An 18,812-nucleotide genomic window follows, 5' to 3' on the forward strand; every position below is an offset into this window, starting at 1 on the left:
TTACATAGACTTGAGATTTGGAAATGGCTTATCAATAAATTTTGGTGTATAAAATGTTCGTTTACTAACATTTTCCAATAAAATGTTTTTTTTTGTTTTTTGTTTTTTTTTTAGTTTGCCAGTTAGAGAAAGGACCTCTTTTGAAGAGTCTGTGACTGTTTAAAATATAAAATCAGATAATTTTGCTGAACGTTTTCATTTTTGCTCTTATCTACTTTTACCAAAACATGTGGCACTCTAATGCCCTGCAACGTTTAATTATATTTCATTGCTCCAGAATATATAAGTTATGATAACATGTCCTTCCTTGTGTCATTGCTGTCATCAGGTTTGGGTGGAGCTGGTGGAGTCCCAGGTGGAGTTGGAATAGGAACTGGATATGGAGGTAAAGTATTGCATTTCCAAATATTCAGCCAGTACACTACAACATTAACCCTGATGAGACAACAACACAATGTGCTGTAATTCTTGCTGTGTTCTAAACTTGCTCAGAAATATACAAGTTAGTAGCTATGCAGCCGAGCCTTGACTTGATGCAGACAGAGAATGGCATCCCATGTAGTGAGACGAGGTGTAACATGCAGTCTCTCCCTTTGGTTCACTGTACTTCAAATGCACCGCTGCGTAGGAAGGGTAGGATCTTCAGATAGGAAGGGTCTGATCTTCCTTTTGTAGTAAAGCTACCTTATATTGTTGATGAGCCTAGATGAATAATGATGGTGTTGCATTGGACTTGCCAGGAAGACCAGAAGCTCAGTCTTCAGCTGGAGTTGGTGTAGTTGGAGCACTAGTTGGAGATGGAGTAGTTGAATCCAGGCAGAGGCAAGTTAAGATGCAGTCACTTTGTGATCATAAGACTGCATGTCTGCATGTCTTTATGTTATGAGGAAATCAGTGGAAGAAAAAAAAAAATCTACCTGGATGATAGGTGCAAGTGTAGTTGTATATATCAAGAAGTGGAGGGGGCCAAAAACCAGACCCTGAGGCATACCATTAATTAACAGATGCGACTAAGACACCTCTTCACTCTGAAAAGATAAACATATGAGGTACAATAGAACTCCAGCAGAGTTCAAATCCCATGATGTTCAGACAGTAGAGAGGAACTGGTCCCAGACAGGTCCAGCAGAAAGAAGTGGATGATTTCTCGCCAGTCACAGAATGATGGATGGATTTTCTCAGATGTGTATTTGTATAGATGATTTTTACCCAAAGTAAAAGCAGATTTCATATTTTCACAGGATATGGGACTGGGGCAAAACCACCTAAATACGGTAAATTATTTTCATTTTTTTTTTTTTTTATAGCAAATAGGAGTTACTACAGAAACTCTCTAAACCAGGGGTCTCCAACCCTGCTCCTGGAGAGATAATTTCCAACAAACCTGCCAGTCATTTTCCAATAATCCTGAACACCCTGATTAACTAGTTAAGGTGTGTTTGGCTAGGGTTGGCACTAAACTCTTGCCTACCCTTGCTCTAAACTGAAATAAAAGTTGGCATGAAAATTTGCCCTATCTGTTTTCTAAACGCAAGTTATAGACCTTATTATGAATGACTGACATATGCTCAAATTAAAAACTAAATTGATTTAATTTTTAATCAAAATGTCATAACTCAAATCCAGACCCACCAATCTGATTTGTTTTTCTTTTATGTCTTCCTTAATGAACAACTGATTCTGATCATCATCTCATTAGGAGAGAGTTCCATGAACTGAACTGAATGTGTCAGATAAAAAAGACAGACAAAATGTGTAGAGCGGTGGGTTCCTAGGACCAGGATTTGAGAACTGGAAATCAACAGTCTTCTCTCTAGCGACGTTTGCAGGATTTCTCTTAAACTCCACTCCTGCAAGCTCCTCCACTCTGCTCACACTCATCTCTCTCATCTTTCTTTTGAGAGCCATGCTCACAAATCAACATCCAATCAACAACCAAGGCATTGAACCAAACTACGCTCTATTTTATTACAGCCCACTACACTTGGATGTGCATTACAGAAATACAGATCTATCACTACTTCTGTTTCGTCATGATTTTAATGACAAATTCTCATCCATGGGCAGGTGTTCCAGGTGGAGTACCAGGTGGAGTACCAGGAGGAGTACCAGGAGGAGTACCAGGAGGAGTACCAGGAGGAGTACCAGGTGGAGTATTTGTTTTATTAACTATATATATATATATATATATATAGTTGCGCCATTTATTGAAGACATGTTTTGCTAAAAATTACAGTTCACTTGTGATTCAATCCTAAAAGTCTTAAATTTAAAAAATTTCAATTTGACTGAATTCTCATAACAATTAAGCAAGCATTATAAATAATAAATTGTGATCTAAAAGATGAATCCTCTAAAATGAATTTATGGTATTGCAGGGTATCCAGCAGGAGTTAAACCTCCGAAATATGGTGAGAGAACATTTTGCATGTCTATCTAAAAAGGTATTTTAAGATTTTATATTTAGGATTTTTATACTATTAAATGTTTAAACCAAAACAAATGAATAGCACTTTTGAAAATCTTCTAAAATCATATTAACTCGAGGTGTACAGCCTACTCGTGATATAAATATATGAGTAGTTTAGGACACTGCCTATTTAGAGCAAATTAAAATTGTTAAAACTTCTTTATTTCATATTAAAGAAGTATGTAGATATGCAAGTAACCATTCGTGAAATATACCCCAAATTCCATAACGCCAATATCTTTATTACAGTATTTTTATGAACTTCAATAAATTCATTTGATTATATATATAAAAAAAAAACAAAAAAAACATTTGCTTGTTGACCAGCAAAATTATGAACATTTAATAGAAAATACTGACCATTCTCTTTGATTACAATAAAATTACGATAACGCTTTAGATTAGGGGAGACAATTCACTGACTAGTTGCTTATTAGCATGCATATTACTTGCATATTGACTGTTTATTAGTGGCTATAAAGCACATATTAATGCATGTCCATATTCTAGATCCCTTAACCCTACCCCATACCTAAACATAACTATTACAACAACTACATTACTTACTATCAATAATCAGCAAATTAAACGTTTACTGAGGGAGAACTCTTAATAGTTAATATGTGTCCCCTAATCTAAAGTTGTAACATGGCTGACGAGACGTGAGACGTGCGGATCCATTCGCAAGCTTTTATTAGGCAGAGACGTGGTCGTACAGGCAGGGTCGAAACAATGGCAAACAGGCATGGCAGGGACAAGACAGAGTAATCCTAGAGCAAGCAAAGGTCGATGATCGGCAAACAGTATCCAGTGGGCAAGGCAAAGAGATAATCCAGGGAACACGGGCTAGAATCCAATACGGGGTAAACAGTGTCCAGACAGCAAGGCAAGGGTTAATCCAGGGAACACGGGTAGAACAAACACGGGGAAACCTATCAGGGGCTTGGTAGAGTTGCTACGGCTAGGGGAGCGGTAAATGCATACAATACTCGGCAACTTGGGAGAGAATGTCCAGGGTTGAAATAGTGTGTGTGATTAGTGTGTGCGTGGGATCAGGTGTGCGTGTGATTGATGCAATGAGTGATTGGTGACAGCTGTGATCAGTGTGGGATGATGGGAATTGGAGTCCATGTGATGTGTGGTGTGCAAGTCCATGTGGTGAGCGGGTGACCTCTAGTGGAGGGTGAATGGAAGTGCAGACTAGATTCATGACAAAAGTATTACCAAAATTACTAGTCATGGCAGCTGCCTGTACATTTTTTCAAAAGAATCATAATAAACTGTAGTAAAAGAGATGTTAGTGCAAACTATGTGGTACTGAAATGAATGGTGACATGGGTTGCCTGCAGGAGTTGCGGGAGGTGTAGGTACAGTACCTGGTGCAGCAGGAGCACCACTGCCTGGAACTGGGACGGGACTGATACCAGGAGTCGGGGTTGGAGGTATTTGATTCAACTGACCCACGAACAGGTCACTATAAATGTGAGATAATAATCACCAGCAATCAGTAAGACTCCTTTCAATGTTTTCAGGATATCCTGGTGGAGTCAAACCTCCTAAAACTGGTACAGTAGTTCATATATATATTAGCTTCATATATTTCTTAACAAGCTGCTCCATCTAAACCTGTGTGTACCTGCCTTTTAATAAGGTAATCCAGCATAATTGATTCCACCTGATGCACTTCTTCCCATTGTCTGCTAGGGGCTGGGATCACTGGAACTGGAATAGCAGCTCCTGGAGCAACACCTGGTGGTGATGTGGTGGTCGTACCAGGTGGCACTGGCATCGGTGTTCCTGCTGGTACTGGTCTGCCCATTGCACCAAGTGGAAAACCAGGTACAACAAATAGGCTTACTCCACCAAATGCCATGAAGCGCATATGCTTGATTTGAACTAATGTTTTTGTTTCACAGCAAAGCTTCCAACGCTGGCTCCTGCAGGGACTGCTGTACCGGGTAAATAAAAAAACGGATTCTGTTTGATAAATGAGCAGTCTCTATGCACTCTTAATTACATTTCAGTTTGTTGCCAAGGAAAGAAAGTAGTAGCTCATTCAAATAATGTATAGATTTTTGTAACAGTTTTCTGCAAACAGTTACAGTACAGACAAATAAGGGTGATTTAATTGGGGTCAGAATTACAGTTATTTCAAAATGAAGCATATCCATTATTTCATCAACAACCCTTTAATGAAATAAAGAATACACATTTACTCAATAGCATCCCCTTAATATGTGCCTTATACAAAAATGTTACATCTGTAACCCTGGTTCCCTGAGTAGGTAACAAGATGCTGCATCATGCGATAACACTATGGGGAATGCCCTCGGCATGACGTGTCTGAAGAATGTGTGTAATTACACCATTGGCCAACGAAGAGGTCAGCTGACATAGTGCACTGCATCACCTACCCCATAAAAGGCCATCTCAAACATCACGTCTTCAGATTATCTGAATGAAGATGCACAGGCCTGCCTGAAGTATGGCAAAGAGAGGCAGCATCTCATTCACTACTCAGGAAATAGGAATTCAACGTTGCATCATGAGTTGACACCATGGGGAACTGTAGACCAATTGTTCCATTCTGCAAAATGGACTTGATAATTACAGACAGGCAGGGCTGGACTGGGATGCAATTTCAGGCTGGGAAATCTCACACTCATCCAGGCCACACAGAAAGAAAAAAAGGGGGCCAACATTGTACCTTTTGGGGTACAGCAGCTTGACACTGTAGCAGGACTCTTAAAAGTACCCTTAAGGTACTAATTTGTAGGCCTACCTATTAGGGGTAAAAAAAGGAACAAAGATGTCCTTTTTCAACATAATAATAATAATAATAATAATAATAAATGTTTTTGTTTTTCTTTTTGTTTTTTGTTTTTTTTTTAGCAGAAAATCAGTATATTAGAATGATGAAGACTGGAATAATGATGCTGAATATTCAAATGGAAAGCAGTCATTTTAAATAATACAAATATTTCACAATATTGCTGTTTTTGCTGTATTTTGGATCAAATAAATGCAGGCTTGCTGAACAAAAGAAAATTCTTTAAAAAAACATTAAAAATCTTACTGATCAAAACCTTTTGACTGGTAGTGTTTTAAAACACAATTTATAAATTAGAACAATATATTTGTTGAAAAATTCTAATACTGAACACACTATTGAATTGTTAGGTTGTGACTCATATTATTTTTGTGTTGCTGTCTGCTCTAGCTACCCCCTGCCTGTACAATAAGTCCATGTGAATATCTGTCTCTGCTAAATTTTTTAATGTAACTTTACAATCTATATTGATGTCCTTTAGCACAGTATTCTGAATGATGATAATAATGGGGTGCTACTGATAGCCTAACAGATAGCCTACTAGAAGTTTCATACTCAACTAATAAAGACAAAACTATCTAGCGTATTTACAAACTGACCTGCACTTGAAGTCCTGAACAGATCAGTGATGTTGCTACATTTCACTGCTTCCTCTGGCCGCTTCCTCTCTTTATCGAATTTCGTGCATCGGTTCTATTCAAAACCGTTTGACAGAAGCGTGGAACAGACGTGAGCTAATTCATATAGCACAGCACTGCCAGTCAAGACTAACCGATTTATTATCGATTTATTATCAAATTAAAAATTAAGAAATGATCACTTTGGTACATTCAGAAGGCATAAATATAAAATATTAATAATAATAATAATAATAACTAAAAAAAAAAAAACCTAAAAAAAACAGGGCAGCGGACCAAATCAGCCACCAGGCCACCAGGAATTCTCCCGGTACTGCCGATGGCCAGTCTGGGCCTGCAGACAGGTGTGTTGGAGCAGGGTTGGAACTAAACTCTGCAGGTAGGCAGTTCTCCAGGAACAGGATTCAGCACACCTGCCCTAGGACAATCCTCAGACACTGACTCTTGAGGCTCAAAAGAAGGTCCGATAAACCTTTCTAGGATAGGTCTAAGAAGGAGCTCTCGTTGGGCAGAAAGGCCTCTGCCATCTGATCCCATGTAAACCATGGGAAATTAGGGAGTATCTCCCCAATGACGTACTGTCGATCACATGCAGAAAGTTCCTCTTGGAGGAATTCCAGGCAGTGGACTGGATCCAAATGATGCTGCTTACACTATGATGCGAAAGGCTGCCACTTCAGAGCATATACTTTCCTAGTAGAGGGAGTCTTAACAATCAAAAATTGACTAGAATTGACTACAATTTAATATTGAGCTCCCCTGCTCAGGCCAGGGGTATCAAACTAAGCCCTGCAGTTGAGACAGCAATCTTAATAACACTTTATAATAACTGCACGCTATGAATCATTAGTTAAGCGTTAGTAAATTGTCAATTCATCCTTCATAAAGCATTGTTCCAACATTAATAGGCATTAGTAAGCAGTTTATAAATACAGCTATAAATGTTTTGTTCTTGAGCATATCTATAATGTTTAATAATTGTATTTTCATACCTTATTAACGATCAATTTATCATTTATAAATGATTACGTTATTTACAAACCAGTTATTTAGCAGTTGTCAGTGGTTCATAAGATCATTTAGAAAGTGTAAGTAAATGATTAATAAACATGTACATGTACATTTATAAATTGTATTAGATACATAATAGTTGCACAGTGTGTTAATAAATGCTTTATTAACACATATTCCTGCTGTAATTCATGATTAGGTCAGGTACTTATAAAACATTTAGTAGTTGTCAGTCATCAATGGTTGTGAGCTCATCTAAAGTGAGAACTATTTATGCCTTGTAAAACATTTACAATGGAGATTTATAGGCTCAGCTATCTTCTAAACAGAAAAATTGAACACAGCACAGAGTAATACAGAACACAGAAATATTTTTTTCGAGATGCAAAAAATTAAACTGTACACTTGATAAAAAATTAAAAAAATGAAACATAAACCTCTGCAATGTCATAGAAAAAATAAATAAATAAAAAATTCAAGTGTACAGTTGCACAGTTTCATTTTTTGCATCTTGAAAGAAATATTTCTGAGTTCTGTATCCCTCTGTGTTGTGTTTGTTCAATTTTTTTCTGTTTGGAAGATAACTGAGACTTTAAATCTCCTTTGTAATAGATATGCTTATAAATCAAGAACAAGGCATTTATAGCTGTATTTATAAACTGCTTACTAATGCCTATTAATGTTGGGACTATGCTTTGTAAAGGAAGAACTGAGTATTTAATTATGCTTAACTAATGATTCATAGCGTGCAGTTATTATAAAGTGTTACCGCAATCTCCCATGGAGGGCCTACAAGGAGGAATATTGGGTCCGAGAACCACTCTCGGGGCCAGCCAACACAGGGCTATGAGCAATAGGCCTACTCCATTCTGCCTTACACTTGTTTGAACTCCCAGGAACAGTACTATCAGGGAAAAGCATACAGAATAGTGGCTACAGAAGCCGGACTCCTTTGCTCAAAAGAGACAGCACTTCTTGTGCTAAAAATGGTGCCTCCCAAACATTTACAAAACTGTGTATTGAAACCCCTCTAACAACGACATACAACAATGGTGTTTTGCAGAGAATTATCAAAATGTCAACTACATTCTGCTGCCTCCCAATGCACTAGATGTGGCAGGTTTAGCAAAACACTGTGGGAGAATGAGTGTCCCAATGGGCTCGCCATTGAACAGCCAGTACATCTGGTCATCTACTTGGTGGCACGGAGGGCAAGGTCTGCGGGCCAATGTAGCTCTTGAACTGCCTCGGGGGTTCAGCCCACGCCTCCATCTATTTCCCTGAGCAATTCTGCCATGGTGTGCAGGAATGCACTAGCCTAACCAGCTGCAACATAGGCTTTTCCAACCCATCTAGATGTAGCTCTACACTGTCTGGATGGTAATACTCCATCTCCAGGACTAGAGATAGCAGGTGAGAGATAGCTAGCCATAACTAGTGGAGATAGCGGAGTCAATCTGGCTAAAATTAAGTATCTTAGAAAGTAGCAAGATTTCAGTAGCAAGGATCTCAGATGGTTTTATAGATATGTGCCTATGACACCCAAATATGTTGTCTAGCTTGTCTAGGTTTTGTTATTTTCTGTTGTTTTTGTTATTTTTAGTTGAAAGACAGGGAGACATACAGTATATTCACATTGGTTTTGAGGTTCAGACGATAAAATGGCAACTCTTACGGATAATAATATTACTGTATCTGTTTGCTGATCATTTTTATAAGCCTCTCTTCCCCCTGCAACTGATCGTCGTCCCCCTGTCAGCTTGCTGGTATTTTCCTTTCCTCCCATCTATCAAATTGAGCCCTAGAAACCCATAACGATTGATAGCTAGTTTCCTTCATCCCACAATGCACCCTGTTATGGCAGCGGTCTCTGGTTTCTGCCTCCACTGGCCTCTGAGCTAGTCACCTCTATGCTGCTTGTCTTTAAACTGCAAGGGTTGAAGGTGGAACATGTTGTTTCTTGGCAGGACCGACGGCTATTGTAGCAACTGGCAAGGTCCCTGAGCCCAGTAAGATCAACTGTTGCATGTACAAATGTCTTGTCTAAATGTAGCAGAACTCCATTACCATTTAGCTTTAATGCTCCTTCATTTTCCCTCTAACCTTTGCTGCTGTCTGCGCTTGAGATTGCCGATCTGCATTTTCTCAGATCTGTTACTGACACTCTATACCTGTAGCAGGATTTTTCCCTGTAAAGAATGGTCCTCTGGTCATCCATGTTTTGTGTCTTCAAAACATGCACACTAAGTGCTAAGAATGAATACGATCAGTTCCAAGCAGGGACCAAAATTAACTGTGCGGGTAACAACTGGCATTTAGAGGTAAATCAAGCTGAGTTGACAAGTGATTTCATTAGGAATTGCAGCATAATACACTGCTCAAAAAATTAAAGGAACACTTTTTAATCAGAGTATAGCATCAAGTCAATTAAACTCCTGGGGTATTGATCTGGCCAATTAAGCAGCAGAAGGGTTTGTTAATCAGTTTCAGCTGCTTTGGTGTTAATGAAATTAACAACAGGTGCACTAGATGGGCAACAATGAGACAACCCCACAAAAAAGGAATGGTTTTACAGGTGGAGGCCACTAAAATCTTTTCTGACTGTTTTTCACTAGTTTTGCATTTGGCTAGGGTCAGTGTCAATACTGGTAGCATGAGGCGATACCTGGACCCTACAGAGGTTGTACAGGCAGTCCAAATTCTCCAGGTGGCACATAAATACGTGCCATTTGCTGTGTCTCCCAGCACAGTCTAAAGAGCATGGAGGAGATTCCAGGAGACAGGCAGTTACTCTAGGAGAGCTGGACAGGGCCGTAGAAGGTCCTTAACCCATCAGCTGGACCAGTATCTGCTCCTTTGTGCAAGGAGGAACAGGATGAGCACTGCCAGAGCCCTACAAAATGACCTTCAGCAAGCCACTGATGTGAATGTCTCTGATCAAACAATCAGAAACGGACTTCATGAGGGTGACCTGAGGGCCTGACATCCTCTAGTGCCCGGCACTGGGTGAAGCTCAATTGCATTTGCCATTGAACACCAGAATTGGCAGATCCGCCACTGGCGCCCTGTACTTTTCACAGATGAGGGCAGGTTCACCCTGAGCACATGTGACATGGTCTGGAGAAGCCGTGGAGAACGTTATGCTGCCTGTAACATCGTTCAGCATGACCGGTTTGGTGGTGGGTCAGTGATGGTCTGTGGAGACATATCCATGAAGGGATGCACAGACCTCTACAGGCTAGACAATGGCACCCTGACTGCCATTAGGTATCGGGATGAAAACCTTGGACCCATTGTCAGACACTACGCTGGTGCAGTGGGTCCTGGGTTCCTCCTGGTGCGCAACAATGCCCGGCCTCATGTGGCGAAAGTATGCAGGCAGGATGAAGGAATTGATACCATATAATGGCCCCCATGTTCGCAATGAAATTTTAGCAAAATGGACTAGACTGCTGCATCATTTTTTTTTCTCTTTGATTTCCGGGGTGTCTTTGAATTCAGCCCTTTGTATGTTGATCATTTTCATTTCCATCAAATGATGTGGCATCCTTTCATTCCTAACACATTACCCAGTCTATATCAGTATAGACATCTAGCATGGTATTTTTCCCCATTGAGATCTGATGTGTTTTCAAAGCATTCTATTAAATTTTTTGAGCAGTGTATATAGTTTAACTCCAATCAAAGATGTACACATATGTCATGAACATCCCCAGTGGAATAATAACACACATCTATCTTGTATCAGTTTAAGATCATTCTTTTTTTTTTTTTTCTTACTTCACCATCCAATGGCGGATGAAGCTAAAAGTTAATTTTGGACCCTGATTCCAAGTTTTCTGTGTATTAAATTTGACGTCAGTTGTATGTTGAGACCCATTCAGAGTCTGTTGTTCATCATCTGTTGATGGATCATTCTCAGGATGCTGTGCCATTTGTCAATGTGATTTTTTTTTGATCACGCACTATAATAGAAAACCTATAAAATTATTATGTTTTGTGCCATCCCTGTTGACCGGCTGAAAGTCAGTGTTGGAGTGGGTAATAACAGCCTGAGCTACCAAATATATTTTCAGCACACCTTTATTTTTACATTCAGCATTCTTGTGCTTAGTGATAAGACTTGTAAAGACATAAACAGTGATATTCTGTTTCAATACACTTAGAAATTAGGTGGAATTAGTTTAGTTTAATTTCCGTATAACCCACTAAATTCCAGTAGTCATTAATGAGTTTAGATCTATCAAAGCCTTATTATTTGCAATGTTATTATATCAGTCAGTCATGGGGCTCAAAAGATACTGTTTCCTGAGAATGACCCAGATAGGGTCATTGCTGGACACACTAGGGGTTGTATTCATTGTTGGGCTGTGTTTGTGCATTCATTTGACTGTAGATGTACGCTGATAACCATGGCATGTTCTGTTACTCAGGTGGTGCGCAAAGAGTGCCTAGTGCTGGTGAGTACAAATAGAGATAGTATGCATGCAGTTTACCAGCATCAGTAAGTATGTATCCAACAGCTCACACATCTCTGTTCTCTGTGTTTGAATGCAGGTGTTTCTAAACATGGAGCTGGTAAGTCCTCAACATACAACATTAGACACTGGAGGTGTGACTTACCTAGAATTATGTCCTGGCGTTCAGATATATCATTCATCCTGAGCTGTGAGAGAAGTTGAATAGGCTTCCTTTAGCACAGTGTATCATTTCCTGTCAAAACCCAGTTACTTCCTGACTAACTTTACATCTGCCCCATTTACTTTGGAATCACCTGATTAAATAAATAAATAAATAATAATAATAATAATAATAATAAAAAGGAGTCAAAGACTAAATTCACAGTCCAAAGCTCTATAGTTGTGTACACGTCTCTACAGGAAAAGGACAAAATGTTCAGAAAATAATCCACAGTAAAATGTTTTAAATGTGTGCATTACTTAGTTGTACCACTAGAGGGCAGGGTAAAATCACTTGTGACAAAGTTCTCTGTCCTCATATCATCTGTGTGATTTCAAGGAAATATTAAAGAAAGAAAAAAAGACAGATAATGTCAACTGCAGACTAACCTTTTATTTATTTAGACAACCACTATTGTAAAACCATGCTATATTTTGTACTGTGTAAATATATGATTATGTCATAATACAGTCTAGAGTACCATGATGCATACACCATCTCCACAATACTTTCAGTGTTGTAACAGATAGTTGTAACAGATAAATATAGTCCTGTGACAAAACATAATTGTATACAAACTCCCATTGGGTAATATCAGGAAGTGTAAGTTCTGTCATATGAAAAGTGGAGTAAATATGCACATATGTACCCAAAGTTAAGCACTGCTCTATACAGTTTACACAGAAACAACAAACAAACAAATAAATATTTTGTGTAAATGCTGAAGTATGACCATTCCCCTTGATAAGCACCTACTGTATATTTGACTTCAGTGTAAAGTACACTTTTGTGTTTACAGGACCTGGTGGGGTATACCCATATGGATATGGTAAATATTATTAGTCCATCATTAAATACAAAAACACATTAAAAACTTACCAAAGTCAAAATCATGCTAAATGTTTCTTCGTCCTGTTGTTTTAGGCCCATTTCCTGGTAGCACTGGATCAGCTGGAATTGGAACTGGAGTGTTACCTGGAGCCAAACCTCTGAAAGCCCCTGGTAAGATCATATATACTACCAGGGGTGGTCAACTTTAGTCCTGCAGAGTTTCACTCCAACCTTAATCAAACACACCTAAACAAGCTAATCAAGTTCTAACAGTTATTAGAAAGCTCCAGGCAGGTGAGTTGTTATCCAGGTTGGAGCAAAACTCTGCACGACTGTGGTTCTCCAGGACCAACTTTGGAAAATCATGTATCGTGTTCAAGCAAGCTTAGAAGAGTTCTCAAATAAGGATCTGACTGTATGCTGACTCAAAGCACCCTACCAGACCCAGTGTGTGTGTGTGTGTGTGTGTGTGTGTGTGTGTTTGGTCCAGGCGTTGGAGGAGCAGGTGGTGTCGCAGGTGTAGGGGGAGTTGGAGGGGTAGGACTCATACCTGGAGCAGGTGAGATGTAATGCAAATCCAAACGACTTGATACTTGATCATTTAGCAGTGTTCCTGTAGCTTAAAATGTACTAAAAATACAATACTAAGGTCACGGGTTCCCAGGGAATACATAAACTGATCAAATTCATGTTTTCAATGCAATATATATCACTTTGAATAAAATCGTATGCTAAGTGCATTAACAGCTGTGAGTCAAATGCTTTTGGAAGGGTCCATGTTTTTCTTGAAGGTATGAAAGCACCATAGACTCTGTAGGGAGGATTTACAGTTTTTTAGTGAAGATAGGAGGGTGCTCCAGAACCTGATCGAAATATCAGTGCCTTGGATGTGCTGTCTTGCACAGAGGTGTAAGATTGAAAACCAAATATGCCATTATATTCTGCATCATTTGCTCAGATAGGAAGGTTGTGATTTTCCTGTACTATGGGGGTGGCCAACATCAGTCCTGCAGAGTTTTGCTCCAACCAAATCTTTCTATGAGGGTAATAATAGTTCTCTGAAATGTTGTATATATCAGGAAGAGGAGGGGGCCAAGTATCGAACCCTGAAGTACCCCAGTCCCAAAGGATAGCCCGTGTAATTTAGACTTCCGTTTAATATACTCCAAAGGATAGCAGGGAGTGCAGATCCTGTGATGCAGTGTTGGGGATAGATAATTTTACCAAAATGAGCAAATTTTATATCATATATTTATATTATATCATGATCATGAGTTGTGATGTCCTCCACAAGGACAGCCCTGACTCTGAAACATGACACACACCATTTTCTGTCAAAATACTGAACATACTATTGAAATAGCTTTCCTTGTGTTACTGGGCTGTTGTTAAAGACATACGATCATCTTGTTGCAGGTGGAGGGTATCCAGCAGGTGTTGGTGTGGGATCTGGTGGTGTTGGAGCTGGTGCTAAACCACCTAAACCAGGTAGCAAAAGAAAGTATACAAAATATTCATGTTCTGCAACATGACTCCACACTGTACTTTAAAAGCATTGCCAAATTCATTTACAAAGATTTTCCCCAAGAACAAATGCACTCCCCATGGCCTTAGATTAACACTGAAGCTTTAATTAACTGCACACCTTCTCTGCTCGGGAATGGTAGAGGATATAGGGAAATGCATCTAACAAGTACAAAATATTCATTGTGGGTTTTTGTTTTCTTCCTCTAAATTGTGTGAGCTATGATTGTGCTGAGTGTTAAACATCTAACTCTATCAACAGGCTACGGCTCTTTGGGTACAGGATACGCATATCCAGGTGAGGCCCAGCATTAACTGTACAAAGAATGATTGCTTCACGCAGATCTTAATTGGCATCTAAACATGTTCTTGAATATATGTCTATATGTTTGTGCTATAGACACAAATGTTACTGTAAAATGAGGAGAGGTGTTATAGAAGTGGTGCTCGAAGTGGGCCTTTACTGGTGCTGAGCTCTGCCAATTATGTGTCATTCTGTTAACAGTAACTGGAATGATTGTTTTTGGATCATTCTGTCTTTTGACATGCTGGTACACTCTCAAAACCAGAATCCCCCAGTCAAGCAGACAGCCTAACCCCTCTGTCCTGCCCACGACACATGTACATTCACACTCATAGCAGTAACACATTTGTGTAAAACACTCTCACACACACAATGCAGTGAGCCTGAGATAATGGATTTGTATTGGTCCTGTGAGCAATGATTTGGTGTCACTGTGTTCTCTCAAACACCGTCCTTTTAGAACATCTTCCTCAATTGGCTTCTCTGCGTATGCAGATACACAGCAAACCCAGCCAAAACCATCTGCCAGAAATACTTTACTGTATTCGCAACACAGTCCCAAAAAAGATGTTTCCCCTGAGAAAAAGACTAAATTACTCTTACATTTGTGTCCATTGGCATTTCAGAAGAGATCCAAGTGATCTCAATCTGTTCTTAAATTTGCCAAGATACTAAAGCCTTTATACTTAGATTACAAATCATAATGTATACTAATCCTGTTTATTGAAAAATACTGTGTTTTAGATCAATTGAGTTACAGATCTAAATCTTTGTGTCTTTTCTTCCTACAGGTGGTGTAGCTCCAGGAGGATATGGAGGATATCCACAAGCATATCCAGGTATCGTTTCATAGAAATAATCCAAGGCTAAATTCATATGTCATCCCCTTATGGAATTCAGCCCCTCTGTAGTTAATTTCCCATTTCGAGGGCCATTGTACGTTTGATAAGATGTCTCAAGTGTTCCCAGAAAGTGTCTGTGAAGCTTTATTATTCCATGTTGTAAATGGCTCTTTTTTGGGGGGGTGGAAGCAAAAATATGCTGTTTGTCTTTAAATGCAAATGAGCCGCTGCTCCCCGACCCCCTTTCCAGAAGAGGGCTGAGCTTGTGGCTTAGTGGCAATAATCAAAACATCTGTTTTTTTAAATGATCATATATGCATATTGCAGTTCTTTGTCATCATCAAGTTTATTCTTGCATGCACTGTCAGTTTAAACTTCTGATATGCAGTTTTCTGAGTGCACAGAAAGGCGGCTCTTTTGCATCAGCTGTCAAAAACACACAAGGTTATGTGAAAAACACACAGACCTCACATAAAAACAGTCAGTTATGCCAGAGATGCCGGAAGTATGGCACTGCGACGCAGCGTCTAGTTCCCTCGGGGGACCATGGTTACATACGTAACCTGGGACGTTCCCCTTCAGGAACTCGAGCTGCGTCGAATGCTTTGGGAACGAGAATGCCTGCATCGCCAGTCCCTGCTTAGTGTGGAAGAGCACAGCTAAGGCGAGAGAACAGAAGAGCCAGGAGTGGCATGCATATCGAGATCATAGAACCTCACAAACTTAAGCGGCGTGGACCAACCTGCAGCGTTACAAATGTCAAGCATAGGCAGACCTGACAGAGAGGCCTTGGAGGCTACCACACTTCTGGTTGAGTGAGCCTTGACCCCCAAGGGTGAGGGGAGATCAGAGGACTCGTATGAAATAGAAATGGCATCAACAATCCACCGACTGAGGGTCTGTTTAGTAGCAGGACGACCCCTCTTAGAATGACCATAGGAAACAAACAACTGGTCAGCCTTCCTCCACAGGGCAGATCTGTGCTCGCACTGGACACACACAATTAAGCTTCTGCTGGTCTGGTTCCCGAAAGGGTGGAGGACAGAAAGCCTGCAGTACAACGGGCCATGGCGCAGAGGAGGGCACCTTAGGCACATAGCCATGTCTTGGGTGCAGAAAAGCTTTGGCCATACTGGGCGCAAAGTCTAGATAAGATGAGGCCACTGAAAGGGCCTGTAGATCCCCAACTACCTTGAGGGAAGAAATAGCAAGTAGAAAAGCAGTCTTGACTTTCAGCAAACGATCAGAGATCTCCTCAAGGGGCTCAAAAGGTGGTTTGCACAGATCCTCTAAAACCACGGCTAAATCCCAAGGAGGGACTCGTGAATGTACCGGGGGCCTCAGCCTCAGCGTACCACAGAGGAAACGTGAAACCAGAGGGTGTTTACCCACAGACTGGCCACCAAGAGGAGCGTGGAAAGCCGCTATGGCCGCCACGTAAACCTTCAAGGTAGAGTGAGTTAAACCTGCGGACAACCTGGCTTGAAAGAACTCCAGAACTGGACCAACTAGGCAGTTGACTGGGTCAAGCTGGAGGTTGCCGCACCAAGAAGAAGTGAACATTTTCCACTTCAAAGCATAAAGTTTCTTTGTAGAGGGAGCGCTGGACTGGAGGATGGTCTCAACAACCTCGGTTGAGAGACCGGAAGCTATGAGCTCCACACCCATAGTTTCCACAGCTCCAGGCGAGGGTGGACGATAGTGCCCCTGCCTGTGAGAGGAGATCCCTCCTGACGGGAATCTCCCATGGAGGCGTTGAGGAGAGAAATCAGGTCCGTCGTTAGTATTACATGACGACAAGGAGCTCCCAACACCAGGCCCTGAGATAAGAACACAAGGTTTCCTCCACATGTCTAAGGCACGAAAGCCTCGCCGCGTGACATTGATCATGCAAAGCAAATTTTCTTGTTCCTTGTTCTTGAGCCACCACTGTAGGGGTCTCATGTACAGCAGGCCAAAAGGTATCACGTTGAACGCAGCTGCCATCAGACCCAGCAGTATCTGAAACTGCTTGACAGTAAGTGACCGGACTTCTCTCACTCTCTTGACTTGAAACACGACCTGCTTGAGAGTGAGCATCCTGAACTTCAGTTTCTGTACTGAGCAGTTCAACTGACGCAGATCTAAAATGGGAAGCCATCCCTCTTCAGAACAATGAAGTACCGGCTGTAGAACCCAGACTCCCTGTCGAGAGGAGGGACCACCTCGATGGCCTCCTTCCTCAAGAGAGTGTTCTCTTCTTGTTCCATTACCAGAGCCTGCTCAGATCCCACCAGTGTGGGAAACAGTGGTGGATGAGACTTGAACTGAATTCTGTAGCCTCTTTCTACAGTGCGCAGGACCCATTGAGATACATTTGGCAGAAGTTTTCACACTGCCAGGTAATTTCCCAAGGGGATCAGTCTTTCAAGACTGACCTCTGGTGTTCTTAGAAAGACTAGCTCGGTGCTCTGAAGCGTAGGGCCGGCAGGGAACGACCTATCGTGTTGCTCTAGAGACCTCCTTGGAGGTAGCGAGCCTCCCAGAACCGCTATGTTTCCGAACAGAAGCTGAGAGGAGCGGTCACTGGAGACCGCTGTGCCCTGAAGCACCGGAGGTGGCAGGGTTAACAGACCGATCTCCTGAGGGCACTGAGGAGAGACGGGCACCGTATAATGAGGTGTGTACCGCTCTTTCCCAGAAGGGCCTGCCCTCCAAAGTCCTGAGCCGTGATCATCAGGACCTCTTAGCTGAGGCCCTCTTCACCTGAAGGACAGTCCGCAGATCCGGCTTTGGCTTAGAAGACCCCGACTTCGAGCTCTGTTTCTGCTGTTCCCGGTATGAGGAGGAGGTACACGGATGGGGCTGCCCCCACCCGGCAGCCCTAGAAAGCTAGAGAGCAGCGAGGGAGGAACCGCTGGAACGCCGCTTGTCTACGAGCCTCCTGAAACCTGTCGACGACAGTATTGATGGCGTCGCCAAACAGGCCAGAAGGCACAAGCGGGGTGTCCATAAGGAAGACCCTGTCTTTCTCTCTCATCTCAGACAGGGTCAACCACAAATGCCTCTCAGCCGCCACCATTGCTGCCATAGACCGGCCAACGGTCTCTTTGGTGGCACGGAGAGATAAATCAGCGGTTCGCCTAAGCTCAGAGATATCATCTGCTCTGACTTCCTCGCCCTCATCCAGCTCCTTCAGCAGGTCAGCTTGGTATGCTTGCAACACAGCCATAGTATGCAAACATGCACAAGCCTGACCCGCTGCCACGTACCCTTTGCCCACCAATGCTGAAGTAGTACGCAGCAGTTTGGAGGGCAATGCCGGGGCTTTCAGAAGCTAAATGACAGAAGCTGCCGCTATTTCCACCACATGCGCTTTTAAGCTTCCTGGTCATGATGTCACCCCGTCCATGATGTCTCGCCACTCCGTAGGACTGATTACACACGTGATTCAGAGCATGGTCACGCTGAAGGCGTTCCCAAAGCGTTCGACGCAGTTCGAGTTCCTGAAGTGGAACTCAGGTCTGCAGTCGAGATGTTTGAAGGAGTTCGGAAACAGTGCTTACTGATAAACTTAGAGAATGACTTTGGAATGACTTTGTGCTTTGTAAACTTGCAGATCTTTTTCATGCAAAAACAGCAGGAGAAAAAACAAAAAACTAATAATGAGACCCCTCTAAACAATATATCCTGACAGACAATA

General features: G+C 41.5%; 1 protein-coding gene across 8 annotated transcripts in view; it reads left to right on the forward strand.

Annotated features, from left to right (window-relative positions):
- The window catches only part of elna (elastin a), a 64,403-nt gene that overhangs the window by 42,142 nt on the left and 3,449 nt on the right, over positions 1–18,812 (forward strand). For 3 of the 8 annotated variants that reach the window (XM_058799550.1, XM_058799551.1, XM_058799555.1), the window contains 17 exons: positions 329–385; positions 1,242–1,274; positions 2,068–2,148; positions 2,379–2,411; positions 3,820–3,912; positions 4,003–4,035; positions 4,175–4,309; positions 4,387–4,428; positions 8,917–8,958; positions 11,383–11,409; positions 11,507–11,527; positions 12,429–12,458; positions 12,554–12,631; positions 12,951–13,019; positions 13,877–13,948; positions 14,247–14,282; positions 15,080–15,127. In XM_058799550.1, the coding sequence (XP_058655533.1) occupies positions 329–385; positions 1,242–1,274; positions 2,068–2,148; positions 2,379–2,411; positions 3,820–3,912; positions 4,003–4,035; positions 4,175–4,309; positions 4,387–4,428; positions 8,917–8,958; positions 11,383–11,409; positions 11,507–11,527; positions 12,429–12,458; positions 12,554–12,631; positions 12,951–13,019; positions 13,877–13,948; positions 14,247–14,282; positions 15,080–15,127 (930 nt within the window). Of the gene's footprint in view, positions 1–328; positions 386–1,241; positions 1,275–2,067; positions 2,149–2,375; positions 2,412–3,819; positions 3,913–4,002; positions 4,036–4,174; positions 4,310–4,386; positions 4,429–8,916; positions 8,959–11,345; positions 11,410–11,506; positions 11,528–12,428; positions 12,459–12,553; positions 12,632–12,950; positions 13,020–13,876; positions 13,949–14,246; positions 14,283–15,079; positions 15,128–18,812 lie in introns of those variants that run through there. The other 5 variants (XM_058799552.1, XM_058799553.1, XM_058799557.1 and 2 more) reach the window with 5 other exon arrangements.

This window comes from Onychostoma macrolepis, chromosome 15 (genome assembly GCF_012432095.1).
Source record: "Onychostoma macrolepis isolate SWU-2019 chromosome 15, ASM1243209v1, whole genome shotgun sequence".
NCBI classification, from domain to species: Eukaryota; Metazoa; Chordata; class Actinopteri; order Cypriniformes; family Cyprinidae; genus Onychostoma; species Onychostoma macrolepis.